The sequence below is a fragment of the Ursus americanus genome, chromosome 3 (assembly GCF_024610735.1).
Source record: "Ursus americanus isolate L20-20 chromosome 3, mUrsAme1.1.p, whole genome shotgun sequence".
Lineage (NCBI taxonomy): Eukaryota > Metazoa > Chordata > Mammalia > Carnivora > Ursidae > Ursus > Ursus americanus.
The window spans coordinates 52,433,771-52,456,483 of record NC_142129.1 but is presented as its reverse complement, the minus strand read 5'-3'; the positions used below and the strand labels follow the sequence as shown (position 1 = coordinate 52,456,483).

Below are 22,713 nucleotides of genomic sequence, written 5' to 3'. Positions count from 1 at the left end.
GAGTTTATGAGAATATACTTTAAGAAAGTTTGTTAGAAATTTCCTTTCATATGAACTTTATATTACAGTATCTGTTTCCTTATTCTTCTTACTGCTTTTGTTACTATTTCTTTTTGATTTCTGTCACTTCCTGAGTAAGTTCTGAAATGTAGAGCTGTCAAAATAAATAAATAAATAAACCCCTTCCAACTACTGGCCTCCACTAAATCCGCCCACTTTTCCCCCTCCCCTCTTCTTTACCATCTCATTTTGGGTAGGATTCTCAGCCCTCTCCTCTGGCTTTACTGGCAGCTACTTGCAGCAAAATAGGGACTCCTGGTGAAAATCAAGCAACTGGACAACAACAAATAATTATAGATCCAAGCCAAGGATTGGTGCAACTTCAAAATCAACCACAACAGCTAGAACTGGTAACAACACAACTTGCTGGAAACACTTGGCAACTTGTTGCCTCCACTCCTCCTGCTTCAAAAGAAAATAACGTTTCTCAACCAGCTTCTAGTTCATCTAGTTCTTCCAGCAGTAATAATGGGAGTGCATCTCCTACAAAAACTAAATCAGGTAATTCTTCCACCCCTAGTCAATTTCAAGTCATACAAGTACAAAATCCAAGTGGTAGTGTGCAGTACCAAGTGATTCCACAACTTCAGACAGTGGAAGGCCAGCAAATTCAAATCAATCCAACTAGTAGTTCATCTCTACAGGATTTGCAGGGTCAAATTCAACTCATTTCTGCAGGTAATAATCAAGCTATACTCACAGCTGCTAACAGGACAGCTTCTGGGAATATTCTTGCTCAAAACCTGGCAAATCAGACCGTTCCAGTCCAAATTAGACCTGGTGTTTCAATACCACTGCAATTACAGACCCTTCCTGGTACTCAGGCTCAAGTTGTAACAACCCTACCAATTAACATTGGAGGAGTGACTCTAGCTTTGCCAGTGATAAACAACGTGACTGCTGGAGGAGGGTCTGGACAGGTTGGCCAGCCTGCTACTACTACTGATAGTGGGACTTCCAATGGGAGTCAATTAGTTTCCACACCCACCACCACCACTGCTTCTGCCAGTACCATGCCGGAATCTCCCTCCTCCTCCACTACCTGCACAACCACTGCTTCAACATCTCTGACGAGCAGTGACACGTTAGTGAGCTCAGCAGACACGGGCCAGTATGCAAGCACATCAGCCAGTAGTTCTGAACGCACTATTGAAGAATCTCAAACACCTGCTGCTACTGAGTCTGAAGCGCAGAGCTCCAGTCAGCTTCAGTCTAATGGAATACAGAATACACAGGATCAATCAAATTCTCTCCAGCAGGTGCAAATTGTAGGCCAGCCTATCTTACAGCAGATCCAGATCCAACAGCCTCAGCAACAGATTATTCAGGCTATTCCACCGCAGTCATTTCAACTTCAGTCAGGGCAGACAATTCAGACCATCCAGCAGCAGCCTTTGCAGAATGTTCAACTTCAAGCAGTAAATCCGACTCAGGTGCTTATCAGGGCTCCAACTTTAACACCTTCAGGGCAAATCAGTTGGCAAACTGTACAGGTTCAGAATATTCAGAGTCTTTCAAATTTGCAAGTGCAGAATGCTGGGTTATCCCAACAGTTAACCATCACCCCAGTGTCTTCAAGTGGTGGCACAACTCTTGCTCAGATTGCTCCTGTGGCTGTTGCTGGTGCCCCAATAACTTTGAATACTGCCCAGCTTGCATCAGTGCCTAACCTTCAGACAGTGAGTGTTGCCAACCTGGGTGCTGCAGGTGTTCAAGTACAAGGAGTTCCAGTTACAATCACTAGTGTTGCAGGTAAGTTACTACAGTCTTTTCTCTGTAAGATCCTTTCATGCAGTTTTAATAACAATTAGTACTGCTTTTCTTTGCTAACTCTTAGATTTGATGTAGACTTCTGAATACACAGAATCATAAGGAATCTAAAATCAGGAATATTATATTAACTGCCAAAACTATAGCCATCAGTGTGACCCGTTCACATCTGTATGTTTTAATATTAGGTTTTACGTGTAAAATTTGCTAGACACTTTATAAAGTTATTCTTCCATGGAGCAAAACTTGCTGATTAGAATCATAATTGTCTTCCTTCCGTAATTTAGAAATTATATTTGAATACACAAACTCTTCAGAAAGAACTCTAATAAAAGTGATGTTTATATCTTCTTTAAAAGAAAGTAGGTTTAAAGCTGAATTAGTATACATTTGTGAATCCGTTGAAGTTTTAATCCTACTTTGTAATAAGGCTCACTTTTTCTTAAATTGGAAGTTACTTCTGCTTCAGCATCTTGTTGCTCATGCTTTTGGGTTTTATTATACAGTGTTGTTTTAAACTAGATATTGATAGAGTTTAGAGATAGAACTTTAAGTTATAAATCGATTAATTTTTATGTCTGCTTTTCTGTTAAAACCAAGATTTTCTCAGGATTTTGAATAATTATTCACATAAAAAATTATACTTAAGTCTTACGGTTGTTATATTATTTTTAGGTATTTTTAGTGTGAAGTTGTTGAAAAGCAATTAAAAATAAAAATAGTAGAATGTCGCTAATTTGAATTAATTGTAGTAAGGTCATTTTAAAACCAGTTATAAAGCCGTTATTTTTTATGCATATAAAGAGATTTCTGAAGTATTTGGAAAATTAATCTTATTAAGTATTTTAAATTTTGTTGACTCGTCTTATTTTATCTAATAATACCTTTTGTTTTCTAGTAATTAAACACTTTTTACTGATTCTGATTTGGTGAAAACCTAGTTGTGGTTTTAATGCCTTTGATATTGTCAGATCTGTTTAATTAAATATTTGTATTTTGATAATCTGAAATGAATAAGCACATCACTTTTTAATGACCTTTCTTGAAACAAGTTTCAGAAAAATTATGTTAGGGTTTTTGTTTTGCAGTTAATACCTAAAGTAGATTTTTATATTTATAATTGGATATTTTCAGATAGAGTTCTCTGATTAAGAAGAACAGTAATTATGTGTTTTATTTAGATGCCTTTTACCTCTAAACCAGATCTATCCAGTAGAATTTTCTGTGATGATGAAGTGTTGTATATCTTGTCCAGTGTGTTAGCCACTAGCCACGTGCAGCTACTGAGCATTTAAAATGTGGCTAGTGCAACTGAGGAACTGAATTTTTAATTTATTTAATTTCAGTAGCTGCATGTGATTAGTGGCTTCTGTATTGACAGCACAGTAACCTAATCAGAGTATTTTCAGTGTGGTACTTTTTCCCCCAGAGCTATTGCAGCACAATTATATAAATATTTCTCTGGATTACAATCTGTAGTTTGCTTTGTTCATATTCTTTTCCTAAAAATTGACAAAATGTTAAGTATTAATAAAAAATGCCTGTTTTTGATGGGTTGAATGACAGTTTGCATTATCACAAGTTATTTCACTTACGTTTTGATTTGCCAGTTAAGCATTAGTTAGTGAATTATGATTAAGAGAATTGAATAATTTATAATTTAGGTTAGGAATAGTTAATTCTTCTGTACTGTAATTGGTATCAGTTACAACCCAGTTTCCCCCTTACCCATTGTGAGGGTAAGTCATCGATAGGAGTGTGGTCTTCTGACTACCTAACTCAGATTTACTTGAATGATGCATTATTAGGAAGGCAGGATCCACTTTCTGGAACTATAACTTTTGGGGGTGTGGTCAAGGAATTTGCTTTTCAGTTAAACTTTCCAGGTCATTCCAAATGTCATTGAAATTTGAGAACCAAGATTTAGACATCAGTAGTGAACCATTAAGCAAAATATGGAAGCAGATGGGTGTTGGAGCTAGTTCATATGTGCCTCAAGGAATGGATTTTGATGGCAAAGAGAACTTAAGAGTTTTTATTTTACAACCATATATTGACTAGCCACACGCTGAGCACTCCACATAGGTATGTTTATTCTTCATTTTCAGGGCTAATTTTTTTATTTAAGGAGTTTATGTGATTTGGGTGTCACTTAAGTGTGTCAGGAAATTTAAACTTTACCTAGTTGGATTTTTTTCCTCCTGAAACCAAAGATTTTAAATTTCATTGGTATTAAAGAGTTTATGTTCGAATAGATGTGCTCTGTCATTTTAAGAAGATAGCCATGTGGGGCGCCTGGGTGGCACAGCGGTTAAGCGTCTGCCTTCGGCTCAGGGCGTGATCCTGGCGTTATGGGATCGAGCCCCACATCAGGCTCCTCCGCTATGAGCCTGCTTCTTCCTCTCCCACTGCCCCTGCTTGTGTTCCCTCTCTCGCTGGCTGTCTCTATCTCTGTCAAATAAATAAATAAAATCTTAAAAAAAAAAAAAAAGAAGATAACCATGTTATAAAGACCAGAATTGTACTAACTTCTGCAAGTCAGTGCGTTTAATTTGGGCCTAGTTGTTCACAGATTTTTACCTTATTGTTTTAGTATAGTAGGTACTTGACAAATGTTTGCTGAATAAGGGGTACAAGGTGATGGAGAAGGTAGCAGTTTGGAATTGGGAGCAGTGCCCTTGGAGTGGTTTTAATGAAGCTGATGAAATGGCTCTATTTTCATTAATTTCTTTTGGCTTTGAGTTTCTAAGATACTAAGAATGGGATACCAGGTACTTTATCGCTAGAAGAGTGAGAATGAGCAATAAGTGCCCATATATCCTTTCTATAAATGAGCCCTGGAAAGTTCTGATTTTTTACCTTGTGTCCCCACCTTTTGGTACTTTCTGATTATTTCATGTGTCTGTTCTTTCCCCCTAAATTTTTATTTTAATTTTGTTTATTAATTCATGGGAAAATTTATGCTCTAAATATTTATGACAACTATTACCAGGCTTGAAAAAATTAATAGTTGGTTTTGACAGAATGTAATGACTAGCTCAATAACAGAGGGCTAAAAGTTATCATCCATCCTCATGTCACTCTTCAAAAGATATGGGAAGGGTCTGGGTGATGTGGACAGGAAAAAAAAATTGTGTATGGTAATCAAATGAAACCAGTTCTTGAAGCTAGGGAGCTTCATACTTGATTTTATGAAATGAGAATGTTAGTGACAACCTAGGGGGAATCTCTTCCCTTGATAATGAGTTCAGCATAAAGTGTTTCTGTGGTTTGGTCTCCTCTCAGAATCCTGATTTCCGGGCTGAGTATCTAGCATTTAATTAGTTGGAACTGTAATAGGAACTAAGTACATGTTCCCTCTACATACTTACTGTTTGTACCTTGTTCGGATTATGAGTTTGACTTTGACTGAAAGAAAAGCAGAATTCCCTTTTTAAGAACAAAGGTAACATCGTACTGCTGGTTTAAGAACATCCTTTGTTTTAACTAAGTGACAAAAGTAAGGTTTTTGCTCTAAAAGAACTACCTGTTTGCACAGTGTACTCAGTAGCCAAAGAGCCCTAGATAAAATCAAGTTAAGGAGTTACATCTCCTTAAAGAATTTAGAACATGTAGGGACCATTGATAACTAAATCGGCAATTAACTTGCATTGCCTGCGGATTTGATTTGGTTTTGGCCTTAATCATCATCTGTTGTAACAGATCATGTTTTTGCTTGATGGATGGATAATATTTCTTTTTTTCATTTTAGTGGCAATTCACATTTTTAGACTTAATTCCTATACAAAGGAAGTTCAAACTCAAGGATGTTGCTGGCCCTTCAAGAACTTGACTCTCTAACCTTCTTTACTTTTTTGGGAATTTAAAGTATGAAACCTGGGGATGTAGCAGAATCAGGAATGGGAAGGCCAGTTCTTCATAATTAGGGAAAATGGGGGCCAAATAAAGTAATTGACATTAATATTTAATTTAGAAACCTAACAATGTAGTAGAATCAACCTCTTACACCAGACTTTTTTCCAGAGTTACTAAAAGTAGAAATTGACTTGAATTTTAAAACTAGTATGATTTTTCTTAGCTATATATGTTCTATTAATTTGTGTTTTCTTAGGCATCTTAAAATAACATACATGTGTTATACATATATACAGATATGTAAAAATATACACACATTTGTGTGTATAACTATACAAATGCCTCGTGTTTGGTTGTTATTTCTTTTTTTTTTTTTTTTTTTTAAAGTCAGGTTTGCTCTTGTGATTTTACTTCTCTAAAATCTTATAGTACTGTTTGTTACATATTGAATTTGTTATGAGGAACTTACATCTTGTACCTTATACAAGTAATTTAGGTTCCGAATTACCAGGTTGGTTTTACCCATTAGATGATGTATGGCATGACCTTTAAGATTTGTTGATGATGTCATAACAATATCATTACCAATTTTTAAGTTTTTCATGGAAGTTTGAAACATACCTGTTGTAAAGCCACATTATTTTTTAGAAGGGCATCTTTGAGAAGGATTTCAGGATAGAGAGGGGTGCAAGGGAAAATAGAGTTTTATTTTATTTTATCTTTTTTTTTTTTTAAGATTTTTATTTATTTATTTGACAGAGATAGAGACAGCCAGCGAGAGAGGGAACATAAGTAGGGGGAGCGGGAAAGGAAGAAGCAGGCTCATAGTGGAGGAGCCTGATGTGGGGCTCGATCCCATAACACCAGGATCACGCCCTGAGCCGAAGGCAGACGCTTAACCGCTGTGCCACCCAGGCGCCCCGAAAATAGAGTTTTAATTATCTGTTTTTTCAATCTGAATCAATGAACATATAATAAGTAATACTTACGGAATATTGGAGCAGGTGTAAAAGCAAGTTGAAGAGGAAAAAAAAGAAGGAAGTTTGATTAAGAAGGAAGATAGAGGAAAAGTGCCATACATAGATCTTAAAGAAATAACATAGATTTACAGGATGATAGAAGTTTACTTTGAAAAGATATTTGAGGTTATCGCTCACCAGTTGTAGCCTTTTGGTATCACTGCTAAAGTCTTTTTATAAAGGAATTTCGTATTTTTCTGTTATAAGTGAGAGCAGAAATATGGGTCAGAGGTTCTAAGGTGCTACATGAAGTACTTAGGGATGACATAGTAATAATTGAGGGGGGACATGTGGGCTCTTCTGTACTCTTTTGATTTAGTTTTAAGATTGAATGTTCATAATGCCTGTCATTTTGCTACCTGATGAATGAGCAGATTGTGGCAAAGGGAAACCTGTTGAACCACAAATTGCTTATGTATGGAAGTGGTGAGATAAAGGCTTAATGAAATTGTAGTAAACTAATGTAATTTAAAGATAATTGGGCGTCTCTCTCCCTCCCTCATTCCTTAGTGGTATTTTAGAAATGAAGAAACTGAAGCCCAGAAAGTTGAATTTCTTGTACTTTTTGGCAGAGTGAGGACTAGAATCTTGACTGCTGCTCCAGTTGTCTTTCTGCTGTATTGCTGGCTTTGTTACCCACATCTTTTGCTAGTAAATGAGTAAGTGTAGTTGGAAGTTTAGGGACCAGACAGGGAGAGTAGTCTTCTCCAGATGGATTGTGTCTGTTGTCACTGGATATTCAGCTTCAGTATATTGAATATAGTGTTGGTAAAAGCACAGCTCCCTAGGTCTCCTTGTTATTGAGTTTAATGGTGGAATCTTAGGGTATTATTTTGCCCTTTCTTGAAAGAGCAAATTCAAAACTAATGAGTTTAGTAAATTCTATATGTAGGTAAGCAAATCCTCAGGCTGTCCAGATACTATATCTTTTCCCAAACTATATTTAGAAATGGCTTTTTTGAAAAAGATGAGTCTTGTGGAGGAAGAAAACAAACGTTTATTGTTTAACTTTGAGTGTGTTAGGAGCTAAGATAGGTATTTATATCATCTCATTAAAACCCACAAAATTACAGTATCTTTGTAAGATGGTCTTATTGTACCTATTTTACAGATAGCCTCATGAGCTTTAATTTCTTTAAGAAAATTTGCCCTCCAGTAAGTGGTAGAGCCATGATTTAAAATCATCTGTGATTCTGAAGTTTTCGTTTAGGAGACATAAGGTAAAAGGGTGGGTTCACTGGTAAAGGCTATTTTTCACCTTTTTGTGTCTGATATGTCCTTATGTCCCATAAAGGGTAAGTGGTTTTGAAAACTGAAATGCTGACTATGCAGTTGAAGTTTTGTTCTAGTCCTAACATTCTGTGGCACTGACAGATAATTATGACTAAAGGTAGTAAAAGAAATGGTGAATAAAAACTATTGTGGCTGCATGGAGATCTCGGTGTTAAACTCATGTTTTAAAATACTATACATGGAAAGTAGAAGGAAGGACATAGGATTAAGAATGAAAACAAAGATGGGGGCGCCTGGGTGGCACAGCGGTTAAGCGTCTGCCTTCGGCTCAGGGTGTGATCCCGGCGTTATGGGATCGAGCCCCACATCGGGCTCCTTTGCTGGGAGCCTGCTCTTCCTCTCCCACTCCCCCTGCTTGTGTTCCCTCTCTCGCTGGCTGTCTCTATCTCTGTCAAATAAATAAATAAAATCTTTAAAAAAAAAAAAAAGAATGAAAATGAAGAGCAGCTTGACATTTTAAGAATAATGTCAGGAAAGAAGAAACTCGTAATAAAGTAGGCATTTAAAATAATTTTGAACAACTCGTAAGGCTTCAGATCACAGCAAAAGACTCTTACTGTTTGAGCAAAATGGTGCAATATGAAGACAAGACAGAGATGCTCTACTGTGCCTCTGTTGACCAGCAAGGAAAACGCACTTCCAGCTGAAATGACTAGACCTGTAATTCACTGAGATTATTTGTTCAAGGTAAGTGAGGAGATAAGGGACATGTAGTTACTTTTTGGAAGTCAGAATGATCCAGATAAATGCCATCCTTGGATCAGAAGGAACTTTCAAATTCAGTTTCAGGCCGGTATAAATAACTTAAAAAATTACACAGCATGGAAGAACTGAGCATGAATTAAGTTCCTCACTTTTTGGAAAACATCCTATATTGCAGACAGATGAGTTTGATAACCTCTTTAACAAAGTACCTGAGTGGATTATCCAGTAGTTGGCTTCTGAGCATTTAAAAAAGAATTCAGGAATCACTGGGAACCCGTATGGGTTCACTAAGAAACTAGATTTATGTATTCTTCCTCTAAGGTGTCCAGATGAGTATAGAAAAGAAATAATGTTGCCACAATGTATTTTGATTTCAGCGTTGATGGTCATGATTTCTTTAAAGGCTTGTACCTGGTTGCTCATGAAAAATGATTGTCTACTTCAATAGAAGTCCTTGGTATTATTGCATAGGGTTCTATCCTTGATACAGTCCTGTGGAATATTTTTTACAAATACTATAGTGAAAGATGGCCTCTTTAAGGAATTTAAAGATGAGGCAAAGCTGGGAGACTTTGCTAATAATTATGATGGGAATAGACTTGAGATTCGAAGTGATCTTAATACTCTGGAATGCTGGGTCAGAATTAGCAAGATAAATACAATAGATCCTCTGTTTAAAGGGGTAGGGGAAATTGTATACCCACAAGATGAAAAACCTAGGTTGGCAGCAGGACATGTGAAGGTGATTTGGGATTTATTGGCTTAATATGAACTAAGTAGAGTAAAGCTCCTCCTTTACTTTGTGTTTGTCAGACCATTTCTGCAATATTGTGTGCATTGCCAGGTGTGGCACATTTTAAATGAGACACTGACAAACTGGCAAGCATATCAAGAGGGATTCTTGGGATACAGAGTGCAGAAAGCATTTCATTAGCAATAATTGAAGAGTGGGGGGGTTTCATTGTTAAAAGTGTGACCACTGTCTTTGGCTTCTTTTTTTTTTTTTTTTTTTTTTTTTAATCTGCTTTGCTTGGCCCTGGGAAACCAATAGAATATGTGTATTTACCCAGGGACTAGTGCTGTAAAATATGGAATGGTTTGTTTCAGAGAGTAGTGCTTTTCCTGTATTAGAGGCTGGAGGTCCATCTATTAGAGACACTGCAGAATGTAGAATTTCTTGTTATAGAAAGTTTGATTAGGTAAACTGTAAGTCTTCTTCTAATCTAAAATTGAAGATTCTATGAATATTTGATTATATGCTCCTATTCTGGGTATTTCCATCTAGCATATGGTGAGAGTTCTCTGTCTTAGTTAAACTTACATGACTGACCAAATATTTAGGGATTGGGGGGGTGGGGATTTGAGGGTCACATTTACAGTTTTTTTTTTTTATTACAGAGGGAGTATAATTAAGGTGAATTCTATTAAATAATAAGTATAGTAATTTAATTCATAAATAGATTCCTGTTCTTCACTATTAGATTTATTGCAGTCTTAGATGCTATTTTTTGATGTTAGTTGCACTTTTATTTGGTGACTACCAAAGCATTAGTGTTTTAAACGTACATTTCATTGTCCAATGTTGATTTGAAGTTAGGGTATTTTATTTCAGTAGCTCTTTAACCATGTTTAGTTATGTTTCTGAAACTGTCACTTTAGTATGAACAGTGCAATTACTTTTCATTTAGTGAAATTGGAGAGCATTTGGAAAATCTAGGATCCTTACAGAGTTCAAACTCTGGAAGCACTCACAGGTTCAAATTTGCTGATTTACCCCGTGGAGTAAACAGATCCAATATCTGTTGTTTTTGACTCAGAATATCTAGCACATAGGTGTTTTTTAAAAAATTATGCAGAAAATAGTAAACCCATCAGGCAAGATCATCTTGCATTGAAGTATCTTCTCTGTCAAGATAAAATCACAGTTTTCCACAAATCCATTGCTAAAATAAAAAGGAGAAAGGCTTTAAAAATGTCATTTGAGACTCAAGACCCTTTTAAATAGAGAAAGTGTTAATTAAGATATATGACGGTTGTCTTTTCCTTAGGTATGGTAATAAAGTTAGGAGTAGGGACTGTCTGCTTTATCAGAGGTGTGGTTTAAGTAGTAGGTTTATTCGTACTGCAGGCATATGTACGGAGAGGCTTCCTAGAGCACAGGTATTTTGTGTTCTAGGTGATAGTCAAGTGTGGCTGAAAGAGGAGTCAGGAGAGGCGGAGGAAAAAGGGAGTTTATTATACTCACATGTGCTAGAGAGACTGTCACTGTACACTGAGGGGGATCAGATGAGAGGGAATGCCAAGGGAGCCGGCTCAGCTAAGCAGGTGGGGAACAGGGAGAGGGAGGACTCATGGGCACATGAGTTTATTGGGGGGTCAGGATGGAGTACACAGGAAAAGACATGAGGGGATTCATTTCAATGTTACTAGGTCACAGTCAGGAGAAGGTAAGAAGGGAAACTGTGGCAGGAGCCACCCTTATCATGGTGCACCTGATTGCCTGGGCAGGGTGCTCGCAGCTTGCTTGAGAAGATGCGTACACTGCAGGAAAACACTTTAAAGCTTATGGTACAGCAGGACTAAAAATTAGAACTCCTAAATTTTCGCTCATGTGCTGCTCCCCATAAGCTTATCCGTCCTGGGCAAACGTGTTATAATTGGAGTTTTGTCATTTTCTCATTTGTAAAATAGTGGTATTAATTCCTTCCCTTTTTACCTCATAGAGTTGCAAAGATCACATGACATAATATGTACAAAAAAAGTTTGTGTATTCTAAAGAAAATTCTACATTTGACCCTTGAACAGCATGGGGATTAAGGGTGATGACCCCTTACATAGTCAAAAATTAGCATGTAACTTTTGACTCCCCCCAAACTTAACTACTAATAGCCCACTGTTGCTTGGGAGCCTTAGCGATAACATAGAGTCACGTAACACATTTTTTATGTTGTATGTGTCATATACTGTATTCTTAAAGCAAACCAGAGAAAAGAAAATGTTATTAAAATCATAAGGAAGAGAAAATACAGTGGGAGAATGGTAGTTTTAGCTGTGGATATTAGTTTGAGTTAAATATCGGATGCAAAAGAGAAAGTTGTGTAAAAGGACTATCAGAAACCTTTGAAGTTCATCTAAGGATGGAGAGAGGTGTATCTACAGGTGGAAAAGAAGCAGTGTGTTTCACTGTAGAAGAACCAAGTGTCTGCTGCGTTCTCTGTCTGTGTTGGACTCTAAAAGTACTCACTTGTCTTAGAAGGATGCTCGTGGTGGGGAGGTGAGGCTTATATGCATGAAACAATTACAGAGCAGCTACAATTGCATATGAGAGTTTATACTTAAATACTGGGTTTTGAGATATGGAAAACAAGTTATGAGAGGTCAGACAGCTGAGATCAGTGGATTGAAGTAAACAAGGTTTTCTGTGGTGGAGACTTGAAGCAGGCCTCAAAGATTGGTTTGGAAAGGGGACATTTGAGACTGATGATAGAGAGGTGAAGAGAGAGGGTGACCTGAGCCAAGCAGCTGAACTTGAAATAAAAAGCATAAAGTCCTCACGCGGAAGCACGTAGCTAACACAGCAAGTGGTGTTCTCTCGTCTGTGCTCCGTAGCAGTATAGTGTTCTCACAGAGTAGCTCAGAGTACCCCAGGGGAGCAGCCTGCCACCTTTGCTTCAGAGAAGTTGTGTGTTTATTGGACTGTTTCCTAACGTTTTGTTTGAAGAAGGGACTCTGCCAAAATAATAATAAAAATAAGTTTGAAAAACATGAATCTAGTGGATGGAAGGGATTGAATGGAAAGATTGGCAGAGCAAATGATATTAAAGTGTTTCTCTATAGATACAAGTGTGGATAAGTTAGAATCAGGAGGCCAGTAAAAAAGTATGTTGTTAGAGTAATTTAGTCATGAATTCACAATGGCCTTTAGAAAGGCTGTGGCACTGAACTTGCTTAATACAAAAAACAGGTTGTCAGACTTCCTTTTAGTACCGAGAATGTTGACCTGAAAGAAGTGGTAAGGGATTAGGTAAAAACATCAGGTTTGCTGGTTCTTTTCCTCTACTCCATACCAAGTATATGAACAGGCATTAAGAAACTGAAGATGAAGTGAGACATGTTTGCTTCTCTCACAGAATATATTATCTGTGTCAGAGACCTACTGTATTTTATTTCTTTGCTTTTAAGACATACTTTTTTTTTTTAATATTTGAACATCTTTGAAATTAAAATGCATCTTATAGTCAAAGCATGTCATAATTTAATTAGCAGAATTTTTTTGTCCTTACAGTCACTTGCATCTTAGACTCAGTGGGATATGATGACTATATAATTAATTAAATTAAAACATGGCATTTGGTTTATAAAGGCTATGAGTGAGGTGTTCTAGATGCCCACAGGAAAGAAAAACTGGTTCTGCTTCTAGGGTTCCAGAAATGTTTTTGTGGAGAGGGTTATAACTGAGCAGGGCCTTAATGGATTACTAAACTTTTGCCAGGTCAGGATGAGGAGGGCCATTTTAAATGGTTATGTTGGATTTTACATGTAGTTTGAAAATCTATTTAAGGAGTTTCCTATGAATGTTACAAAATTCAGACTGGTATCAAGAAATATTAATACACATTAAAGGTGAATTGTAAACCTACGGGCAGGGGCTGTGTCTTTTCTACTATGGTGTTTTTCAACTTGCACATTGATGAATATTGCTTGGTACCTTATAATCCTGATACTGAAGTAGGGGAAAGGACAGAGGTGGAGAACTTTGATTTCATAGGAGAATGGGATCAGTAGGTCCTTGGAATAGGTTCAAGATACATACTTAAAGGAATGAGAGAGTTAATGTTCATAAAAGGAAAATTGATTAGTAAAATGAAATAAAAGGAACTTATATCTCATTGTTCCATATGTTGTGGTAGACAGGTGAGAATCTTAGCAGTGAGGGGAGCCTCAAGGAGGATCCAAAGGTATTTAAAGTTTACAGGTTGGGGGCGCCCGGGTAGCGCAGTGGTTAAGCGGGTAGCGCAGTGGTTAAGCGTCTGCCTTCGGCTCAGGGCGTGATCCTGGCGTTCCGGGATCGAGTCCCACATCGGGCTCCTCGGCTGGGAGCCTGCTTCTTCCTCTCCCTCTCCCCTGCTGTGTTCCCTCTCTCGCTGGCTGTCTCTCTGTCACATAAATAAAATCTTTAAAAAAAATAAATAAATAAAGTTTACAGGTTGTTTCTGTCCCTCTGAATTTATTATATAGGTGCCTCATAATGTAGCCAGAGAGGGTTTAGTATAGTTCTGTAAATAATGAGTCAAGTCACCATAGCTTTTTGTTCACAGAAGCGGAGCTGCTTTTGCACAGGAGTATAGGAACCAGATAGTGATCTGTGCTGTGGTAAGTGGGTACCTGTCCCTGGTGTGGGGGTGGGAGAGGGGGTGGAACATCCTTGTTTGGTTGTAGTTGAGGGTACCTAGGCCAAGGCATTGAGAAAGAAGAGGGAAGAAGAAAAGAGTAGGTGCATATGGTGACAAGTACTAACTGAATTTATGTAGGAGAAATGATTATACTTAAAGTGGTTTGTAAGTCCCGTACATTTTCCCATATATTTAAGTCTACATATGAACCAATTTGAAATGTTAACATTTGACAGATATTTGTCATAAATGCTACAAATTATGATAATATGCTCGTTGAAGCAGTAATTTGATTATTTTAATTTTATCATAATTGTGATTTTATTAATATAGTTCTATAAAATTAAAACATTGTATTTTTTTTTTCTAGAATTTTTCTCACCCTTCGTTCTCATTGGCAGGATATTAGTACCTATATTGATTCTAATGGTAGGGCAGGAATATGGTTTTGATAATCTCTTGATATATTTTATCCATTTCCTGGACTCTCTGCTGGGAGAGTACATTCATAAATTCGGCAGCTTGGTACTCAGCATCTGTATTGTGAGATGTGATGTGTTCCTTATGCGATCAAATAACATGGGACTGAACTCCCTCTTCCATGATGTTCTAATGGGGAAAGAAATTAGTTCATTTTTCTTTTATGAATGAAACAAGTAAAAGGGTTCTTTAACGCTTATGTTTGGCTCACATTTACTGCATATTCGTAGTGTGCCGGATATACTGTTTATAGCACTTGATATATTAACTCATTTACTCTGCAGAACACTGTGTAAAGTTAAGCATTGTGGTCCTGTGCAAAAACTAAGGCCTAGAGTGGTAAATAAACTTGCTCAATCACATAACGTAAACACATTTTGTCTCTAGAACTGTATACTTTGTCGGTTACCACTTAAATTGTCTCTCGCTATACACTCCCCATATGCTACAGTGTGTGTTTCCTGTGATCATTTGCAGAATTAATTCATTGTTTCTTATGTGTCAGACACTGTGCTTAAACATTTTATGTATATTAACCCCTTTAATTTTTGCAGTTCTATGAAGAAGGTAATGATGGTGACATCATTTTATAAAACAGGAAACCAAGGCTGCCAGAGGTTAATATCTTGGCCAAGGTTATACAGCCAATATGTTAGACGGCTACTAAGTGAAAGTACTTGCAATAAGGCTGGTCTGGGTGAACAGGACTATCACCTATCTTTACAGTTAAGGAATACTATTGTAAGTAACTTACTGTAATTAACATAGTATATTCAGTAAGGTATTGATTCCTGTATCTTTAGCTGAATATTCTTTATCTGCCTTTAGGGGCACAGGGCATAAATGCCACAGAGCGGATTGGGGGGGGAAAAGATTTTATTACTTTTTTTTATTACTTTGTGTAGCCTATGTTTATTGGGAATTTAAGGTTAGCAAGAACATTTCCTTTATTAAATATATGTGTACCATAAATCAATTTTGAATGAGTTTTTTAAAACATTCTAAGAATATAAGCCATAGAGGAATCTTAGATTTCATTTTCACTAATATTTATAACACAGTAATATTAATATTCGGTGTAATATATTAATAATATTTAATATATAACATCAATATATTAAGCATTATTAAATATAATGTAATTAGTATTTATGTTATATTAATTTTATTTATATTTTACTGACACAAAAATTAATAAAATTATCAGGTACGCAAAAAGGTGTATGCTTTATGAGGCCTATATTTCATGACTTGCTTCTTGATCAGTATGTGACATGTCAGTAGATAGGAATTTACTTTCTGAAGGAAATATTAAGAAACAACTTTAGAAGAACCTGAAGACAATAAGAATTTTATGTGTAGAATTTATGTTCTCCAGATAAGTCTGTTGTCATTTTTATATACCATTAGTTCAATTGAGAGGTTCTTTAACTTTATTATTGTTGTCTAGTGAATAAGTAATAAAAAATATTTGAATATCTGCCACCGTATACCAGACATTGTATACTAGGTGCTGGGGAAACAAAACAGACATGTTCTGTAATCATGGGTCCTATTGTTTATTTTAGGTGGATTTGTTTTATCTCAATCTTAGATTATTGCTGTTTTTAATAGATGAAGAAATCACAGCTCAGAAAGGTTAAATAATTAGCCTAGTGTGAGAGAATTAATACATGGGCATATTGGGAAAAGAATCCAGATTCTTCTGGCTTCAAAACTCTTACTCCGGTTTAATCATAAATCCTTGCGGCTGGGAAAATCAGTTTTTATGAAAAGTTTTTGAAGTTTTTTTCTCCTTGTTAAAGTAACTACCAGGGGCATCTGGATGGCTCAGTTGGTTAAGCTTCTGCCTTCGGCTCAGGTCATGATCCCAGGATCCTGGGATAAATCCCCACATTGGGCTCTCTGTGCTCAGTGGGGAGTCTGCTTGTCCTTCTCCCTCTGCCCCCTACCATGCTCTCTCTTTCACTCTCTCTCAAATAAAGAAATAAAATCTTTTTAAAAAACTGAAAGTAACTACCAACGAAGATTAAAGACTAGTTTACATTTTACAAGAGATTGATACACCAGAGTAAATTTATAGTCTCTGAGAATGGAGTAAATTTCGTATAGTCTCTATATTTTGAAAAGATGATTGAGTTCATTCTGCCTATCTTTAAGTTGTGTGTGTGTACACATATATATATATATATACATTTACTCGTTGTAAACATTGAATAAAAACTTCAGGAGATTATATATCTGTGGGCCTACTCATCACCTTCCTTGTTGTTTTCCCAACACTGTCCTTTAATTAAGAATACCAACTCATTTTGGCGTAATTCTAAAAAATTAACGTACTTCCTCCCACTCCCACTCCTACCTTAAGTCACAAAGAAAACTTGATTGTTGAAATCAAAATGTTCACAGCTTTCAATGTGCTTTTAAAAAGATTCTCTGGTAGCTATCTGAACAGGTAATGATAACTGTATATAATTTTCAGACTGGAAGGCAAACATGTTTCATTCCATAAGCAGTTTGATGAGCAGAGGTAACTATGATATATTTAAGAAAAGAGCTCTGTTGCTGGGTAGCAGATTAATTCTGTCACTAAATAGTTGTGTCACCTTTGGGAATGGAGGTCTTGGTTTTTTCCTTTTGTTACGATGAAATGTTTATGTATTTTGTAAAATAACATATTGGAGATATTTTTGTTTAGTGTTAAAATTTTAAGCACAAGTATGTGAAAACCAAATTGGATGAAATATTTATGTATGTATTTTGTAAAATAAGGTATTTGAGATATTTTTGTTTAGTGTTAAAATTTTAAGCACAGGTACGTGAAAACCAAATTGAACTTAGATTTTATTTTATTTCAGTGAGCCAAGAGGAAAACTCAGGAAAAATATCATTTAACTGTGTTTCTAGTTTTTAAGTCAAGTTGATTACTTTTGGGAGTAAAACTGTGAATGAGGTATGTCCATATTTCTAAATACGTAAGGTTTTATTTTTGTTGTGGCAAAGTTTTGAAGCCAAATCTAATACTGAGTCTAATGCTGTTGTCCTTTAAAAAAAGGTCAGTCATTTAAGTTTGAGTCATTATTAAGGATTTGCAGAATTTTTAGAAAACGATAAGCTACCATCCTTTTAAACTAAGCACATGCCTAGCCTTCAGCAACAGCAAAAATTAGGGCCAGGGCTCTATACCCTTGGGCATTCAGATTGCCATCTGGGAACTCATCTGACTCCTCAAAATGCCCTTGCCAGTGGATATAGACGTTGAAGATTCCTGGTCAGAGACCAGCTGCCCTTTAAGCCAGGGAGTATGCTTGCTTAGGTCTGAGCTCTTCTAGCTAACAAGCAGCATAGATTAGCCCTGTGAGAATAAATGTTGCAGCCACAGTAACTTATCCAATATTACCTCCTAACCTTTCCAAAAGCTAGATCCTGATCTTCAGGCCAATAATTTTACTGCAATCCCTGTTGCCTTCTTGCTCTCCAACTTAACAGTGATCATCCCAGCCTACCTATTTTATTGCCGTATCACTTCATGACTTAGACTTTTAGTCAGCCTGCCCCAGGGATGATAGAGTCAAATCTAGAAATATAGAAGTAGAAGAGTTAGGTGGATCTTTATATCTCAGTTTCAAAGGAGAAAACTTTTTACTGCTTATTCTGGAAGGTGGAGGATATGACAGCTGATTTGTAGTCCAAAGATGTCTCATGAGAGCAGTAGTATCTTCATCTGCTGGAACGTTAGAATTTTAAGCTTAAACGTATTACAGCATGAAGAACACCGTTTTCAGCCTCACAGCTGCTGGCGCAATTGGAGTTTAATAACAGATTCCAGTTGCTTCCTTGGGAGGAAAGCACTTTAAATGCTGGATTGTACTAATGTCAAGATGCATTTGTAGAATGTCTTTTGTGGAGTTTCTTAAGGGTGGAGGGGCAGAGGCAGAGGGAGAGAGAATCTCAAGCAGACTCCCCCCGCTGAGCTCAGAGCCCAACCTGGGTCTCCATCTCTCAACGCTGAGATCATGACCTGAGCTGAAACCAAGAGTCAGACGATTAACTGAATGAGCTACCCAGGCACCCTAAGAGTTTTTTTAAATTAAATAATGATAAAACGGATTTTTCTTAAACATGATCTTCAAAACCACTTATAATATTTGCTTGGATTTCATTTGTTAATTTAAATTTATAGAAACACTTTAAAAAGTATTTGTTATCCCTGATGACTGAGAAATAAAACCTATTTTGGAAATCATGTCTTAGGTTATGTGGGGTCTAGCACTCTACTGTTATACAGAAGTTAAAAAAAATACACACTAATTGTGCCCTCAAATACTATTAAAAGTACCCCAGTAAATTATTTATGTTTCTTTAGTTATTAAGTTACATGCTTTTCTATGTGTTAGAGGCCATTGAGCAATCAGTCCTCGGTGGTTAGGAATAATAAGTATTTTTTTCTACACAAATAATATTATAGCTTTGACTTAAAATGAAGGAGATGTTGTGGTGCTGGTGAAAATAGTAGTGGACAAGAATCAAGACCAGACTCCAATCCCCTGGTCTTCCAGTTACTGTCTATGATAGGGTGATGTCCTTTAGCTTTCTTGAGAGATTAGTAAGCACCTGTAAAATGAAGGTTATATTGCCTATTGCACAGGGTTTTTCTGAGGACTAAATGGAGTAATATATGAAAATGTTTTATAAATATCAAAGCACTAAATAGATGTAAAGTATCATTATTATAAATTTACCCTTACTCTTTTCTTCTGAATTAATAGGTGTGTGTATTTAGCATTTTGCAGTCTCATTTTCTGTTACATGGTCATTTTTGTATCTGTAGCCTGTAGTGCAGTGCTGGTATATACTGAGTGCTCAATGAATACCCAGCAGAAATGAGACTTCTCTGTTACCTAGCTTAATTGGATGTGTTAACTGTGGTTTTATTTTCTGTATTCTGATGTTTTGACATCTGGGGCCTTGCTGCCCCTGGAAAGGACTGCCCCTTCCAGGATTAATCATTTCCTAGAGATAGTAAACAACTCCCCCTTGTGTGTGGTTTTCAAATACAGACCAACCACTCTCCAATCTGTCCTTTTTAGGCTCTCACTTTTCAGGCCACCATCTACCTGCCCTCATAACCAGGGACAGCCTCAGTGCTCCAGGGCCTTCTGAAATTATCCAAACCATCCAGTCCTAAGCCTGTTTCCCGTCTTTTTTTTTTTAAGATTTTATTTGTTTATTTGACAGAGACAGCCAGCGAGAGGGGGAACACAAGCAGGAGGAGTGGGAGAGGAAGAAGCAGGCTCCCAGCAGAGCAGGGAGCCTGATGTGGGGCTCGATCCCAGTACCCTGCGATCACGCCCTGAGCCGAAGGCCAACGCTTAACGACTGAGCCACCCAGGCGCCCCTGTTTTCCCCTGTCTTATCTTTTCCTTCCTGTGGGAATCACAGTAAAGGCTCTTGTCCACAATACCCCCTCCCTCCGCCTTCTGACTAATCCTGGTGCTTCCTTATGTGGCCCCCTGTGGCATGGCTTGCCCCCTCCTCTTGGGAATTGAACAACAGTCTTTTCAAGGCATTCGTTTCATCTGTCAGCCTTACTTATACCCACATTTTCTATTAACACATTATATTTTAAAACAGTGAGCTGCTGATTTCTTTTATAATGCTTAGAGCAAAGAATCTTATTAAGAAATAGTATTGGGGTTCCTGGGTGGCTCAGTCAGTTAAGTGTCCGACTCTTGATTTCAGCTCAGGTCACAATCTCAGAAGCCTGTGTCAGGCTTCTTGCTCAATACGGAGCCTGCTTAAGATTTTCTCTCTCCCTCTCCCTCTCCCCCCACCTCCCCCACTCTCCGCCCCCCCCCCTTTTTTTAAAAAGAAAGAAATAGTATTAAATATTGTTAAATGGGAAGTTTTCTTTAGAAGTAACTTGAATATTCAGGATGACTCTGAGCTATGTGTGTGTGTAGGTAATTAAATGTGTGCATGTATATGTATGTATATATGTACACAAATATGTGTGTATGGGTATACAACTTTTTTTAACCTCACTGAAAGATGAAAAATTCTGATTTCCAAGCTATCTTTATAGATCATCTTTGGTTCACTTCTTTTTGTTTGTAAGTAAAAAAATCCAAGGTCCAAAGTAGAAATATAGTTTACCCAAGTCACACATTTAGTTGTTGGCAAACCCCAGGTGACTTAGGTCTCACTCTTTGAGGCTTAAATAGACATGCAAGTGTTACAAGTTTTTTTTTATTAGAAAGAAAATTATAGGCAAGGTTTTCTTCCCTTTCTCAGGGGAATAAGGTCTTAAAGTTAATTTTGTTTTCTCCTGTCCCAAGTGGCAATGGTTTGGTTGCTAAGTAATTGTTTCTACTGATACAATTTTTTCATCTAGCAAAACTAAAACTTAATGTATTCATTTAACTTTTATTTCATAAAGTATTTTAATATTTTGTGTCCAGATATTCAGGTATTTTATGTCCAAATCCAGATGTTTAATGTCCAAAATTCACCCGTTTTGTATCTCTTCTCTTTTCTCTTTTTTTCCCCCCCTTAATTTTAGTTTTGGTGGTGGAGTCACAAACTTAGAAACTTGTAATGGCCTTTACACTAGTAGTTACTTTCTTGTAAACATTTTCCAGTATTTGTGTTTTTTATGATACATTTGACTGGGTCAAATAATCATACTGTAATGAGATGATATGGGGAGAAATTGTTGAGAGTGGGGAATTATAGTTAATGAAAGAATGAGTTAGGGCTTTTTGTGGGTTTTTCTTAGTGGTTTTTTTTTTGTTTCTTTTTTGTTTTTTGGTAGACATAATATTAAGAGGTGAATGAACAAGATTTGGGGTAAAATAGTTTTCTGCTGTATTGTTTTGCTGGATCTTTATATAAATATGGAAAGTTTGGTTTTCCACATCAAAGAAACAGAAAAGAAGAAAAGCATGAGAGGTGGCTTTAAGTTGGTTCTCCTTACTGATACTGATAGTATATCATATTCCATACTGATACTAGTGATAGTTCTCCATTACCTTAGAAAACTGAACAAAGTGTAATTATGTTGGAAGGTGAAATTTAGGTTAAATTAAGGAAGTATATTAAGTAATTGAACAAGGTATAACTTATTGAGGAAGGTTGTTGAATCTCTGCCCATGAAAATCTCATATTCTTACTGTCTTCTAGCTTGTTCTAGAATTGCATGTCAGCTGCTCCCAGGGATCCTCTAATTTTCTGAATAAGAGAAGTTACATTTTTTATCAAAGAGTATAGCACTTAGCAACTTCTTTATGTATGACCTTAAGTCGTAGAGGAGTGATCTAGAATAATCTGGTTCAGGGGCGCCTGGGTAGCGCAGTCGTTAAAGCGTCTGCCTTCAGCTCAGGGCGTGATCCTGGCGTTCCGGGATCGAGTCCCACATCAGGCTCCTCCGCTGGGAGCCTGCTTCTTCCTCTCCCACTCCCCCTGCTGTGTTCCCTCTCTCGCTGGCTGTCTGTCACGTAAATAAATAAAATCTTAAAAAAAAAAAAAGAATAATCTGGTTCATTTGGATTTTCAAAAAAATTTTCCAGGGCACCTGGGTGGTGCAGTCGTTAAGCGTCTGCCTTTGGCTCAGGGTGTGATCCCGGCGTTCTGGAATCGAGCCCCACATCAGACTTCTGCGCTAGGAGCCTGCTTCTTCCTCTCCCACTCCCCCTGCTTGTGTTCCCTCTCTCGCTGGCTGTCTCTCTCTGTCAAATAAATAAATAAAATCTTAAAAAAATTTTTTTTCCATTCCCTGCCAGATTTCCCATCTACCCCTTTCTTGCCATCTACCCTTATACCTGATTTAGAGGCCTTGAGATGTTCTGTTGCCATAGCTTTCAGTTTTTGTAATGGAAAATAAACAGTTTTGAATGGGCAGTAACTAAGTTGTCCACTATACTACTTCTGATAGTACTGTGATCATCTTGGCTTCCTTCAGTGTGCATAGATAGTGCCTTGCATATAGTTGGTACTTGGTAAATATTTATAGCTCTGTTGAAAAAATTGCTTTATATTTAATGATTTGATTTCATTTTCCCTAAGTATATATGGGCATTCTTTAAAATTTGTCAGTTATTTCAAGGACTGACTTTTATTTCACTTGTATACAGAAACTT

General features: G+C 36.9%; 1 protein-coding gene across 2 annotated transcripts in view; it reads left to right on the top strand.

The window, feature by feature from the left end:
- SP4 (Sp4 transcription factor) overlaps positions 1–22,713 on the top strand; it is an 80,197-nt gene that overhangs the window by 908 nt on the left and 56,576 nt on the right. For both annotated transcript variants that reach the window (XM_045793070.2, XM_045793068.2), the window contains exon 3: positions 258–1,812. In XM_045793070.2, coding sequence (XP_045649026.1) covers positions 258–1,812 — 1,555 coding nt within the window. The remainder of the gene's footprint in view (positions 1–257; positions 1,813–22,713) is intronic.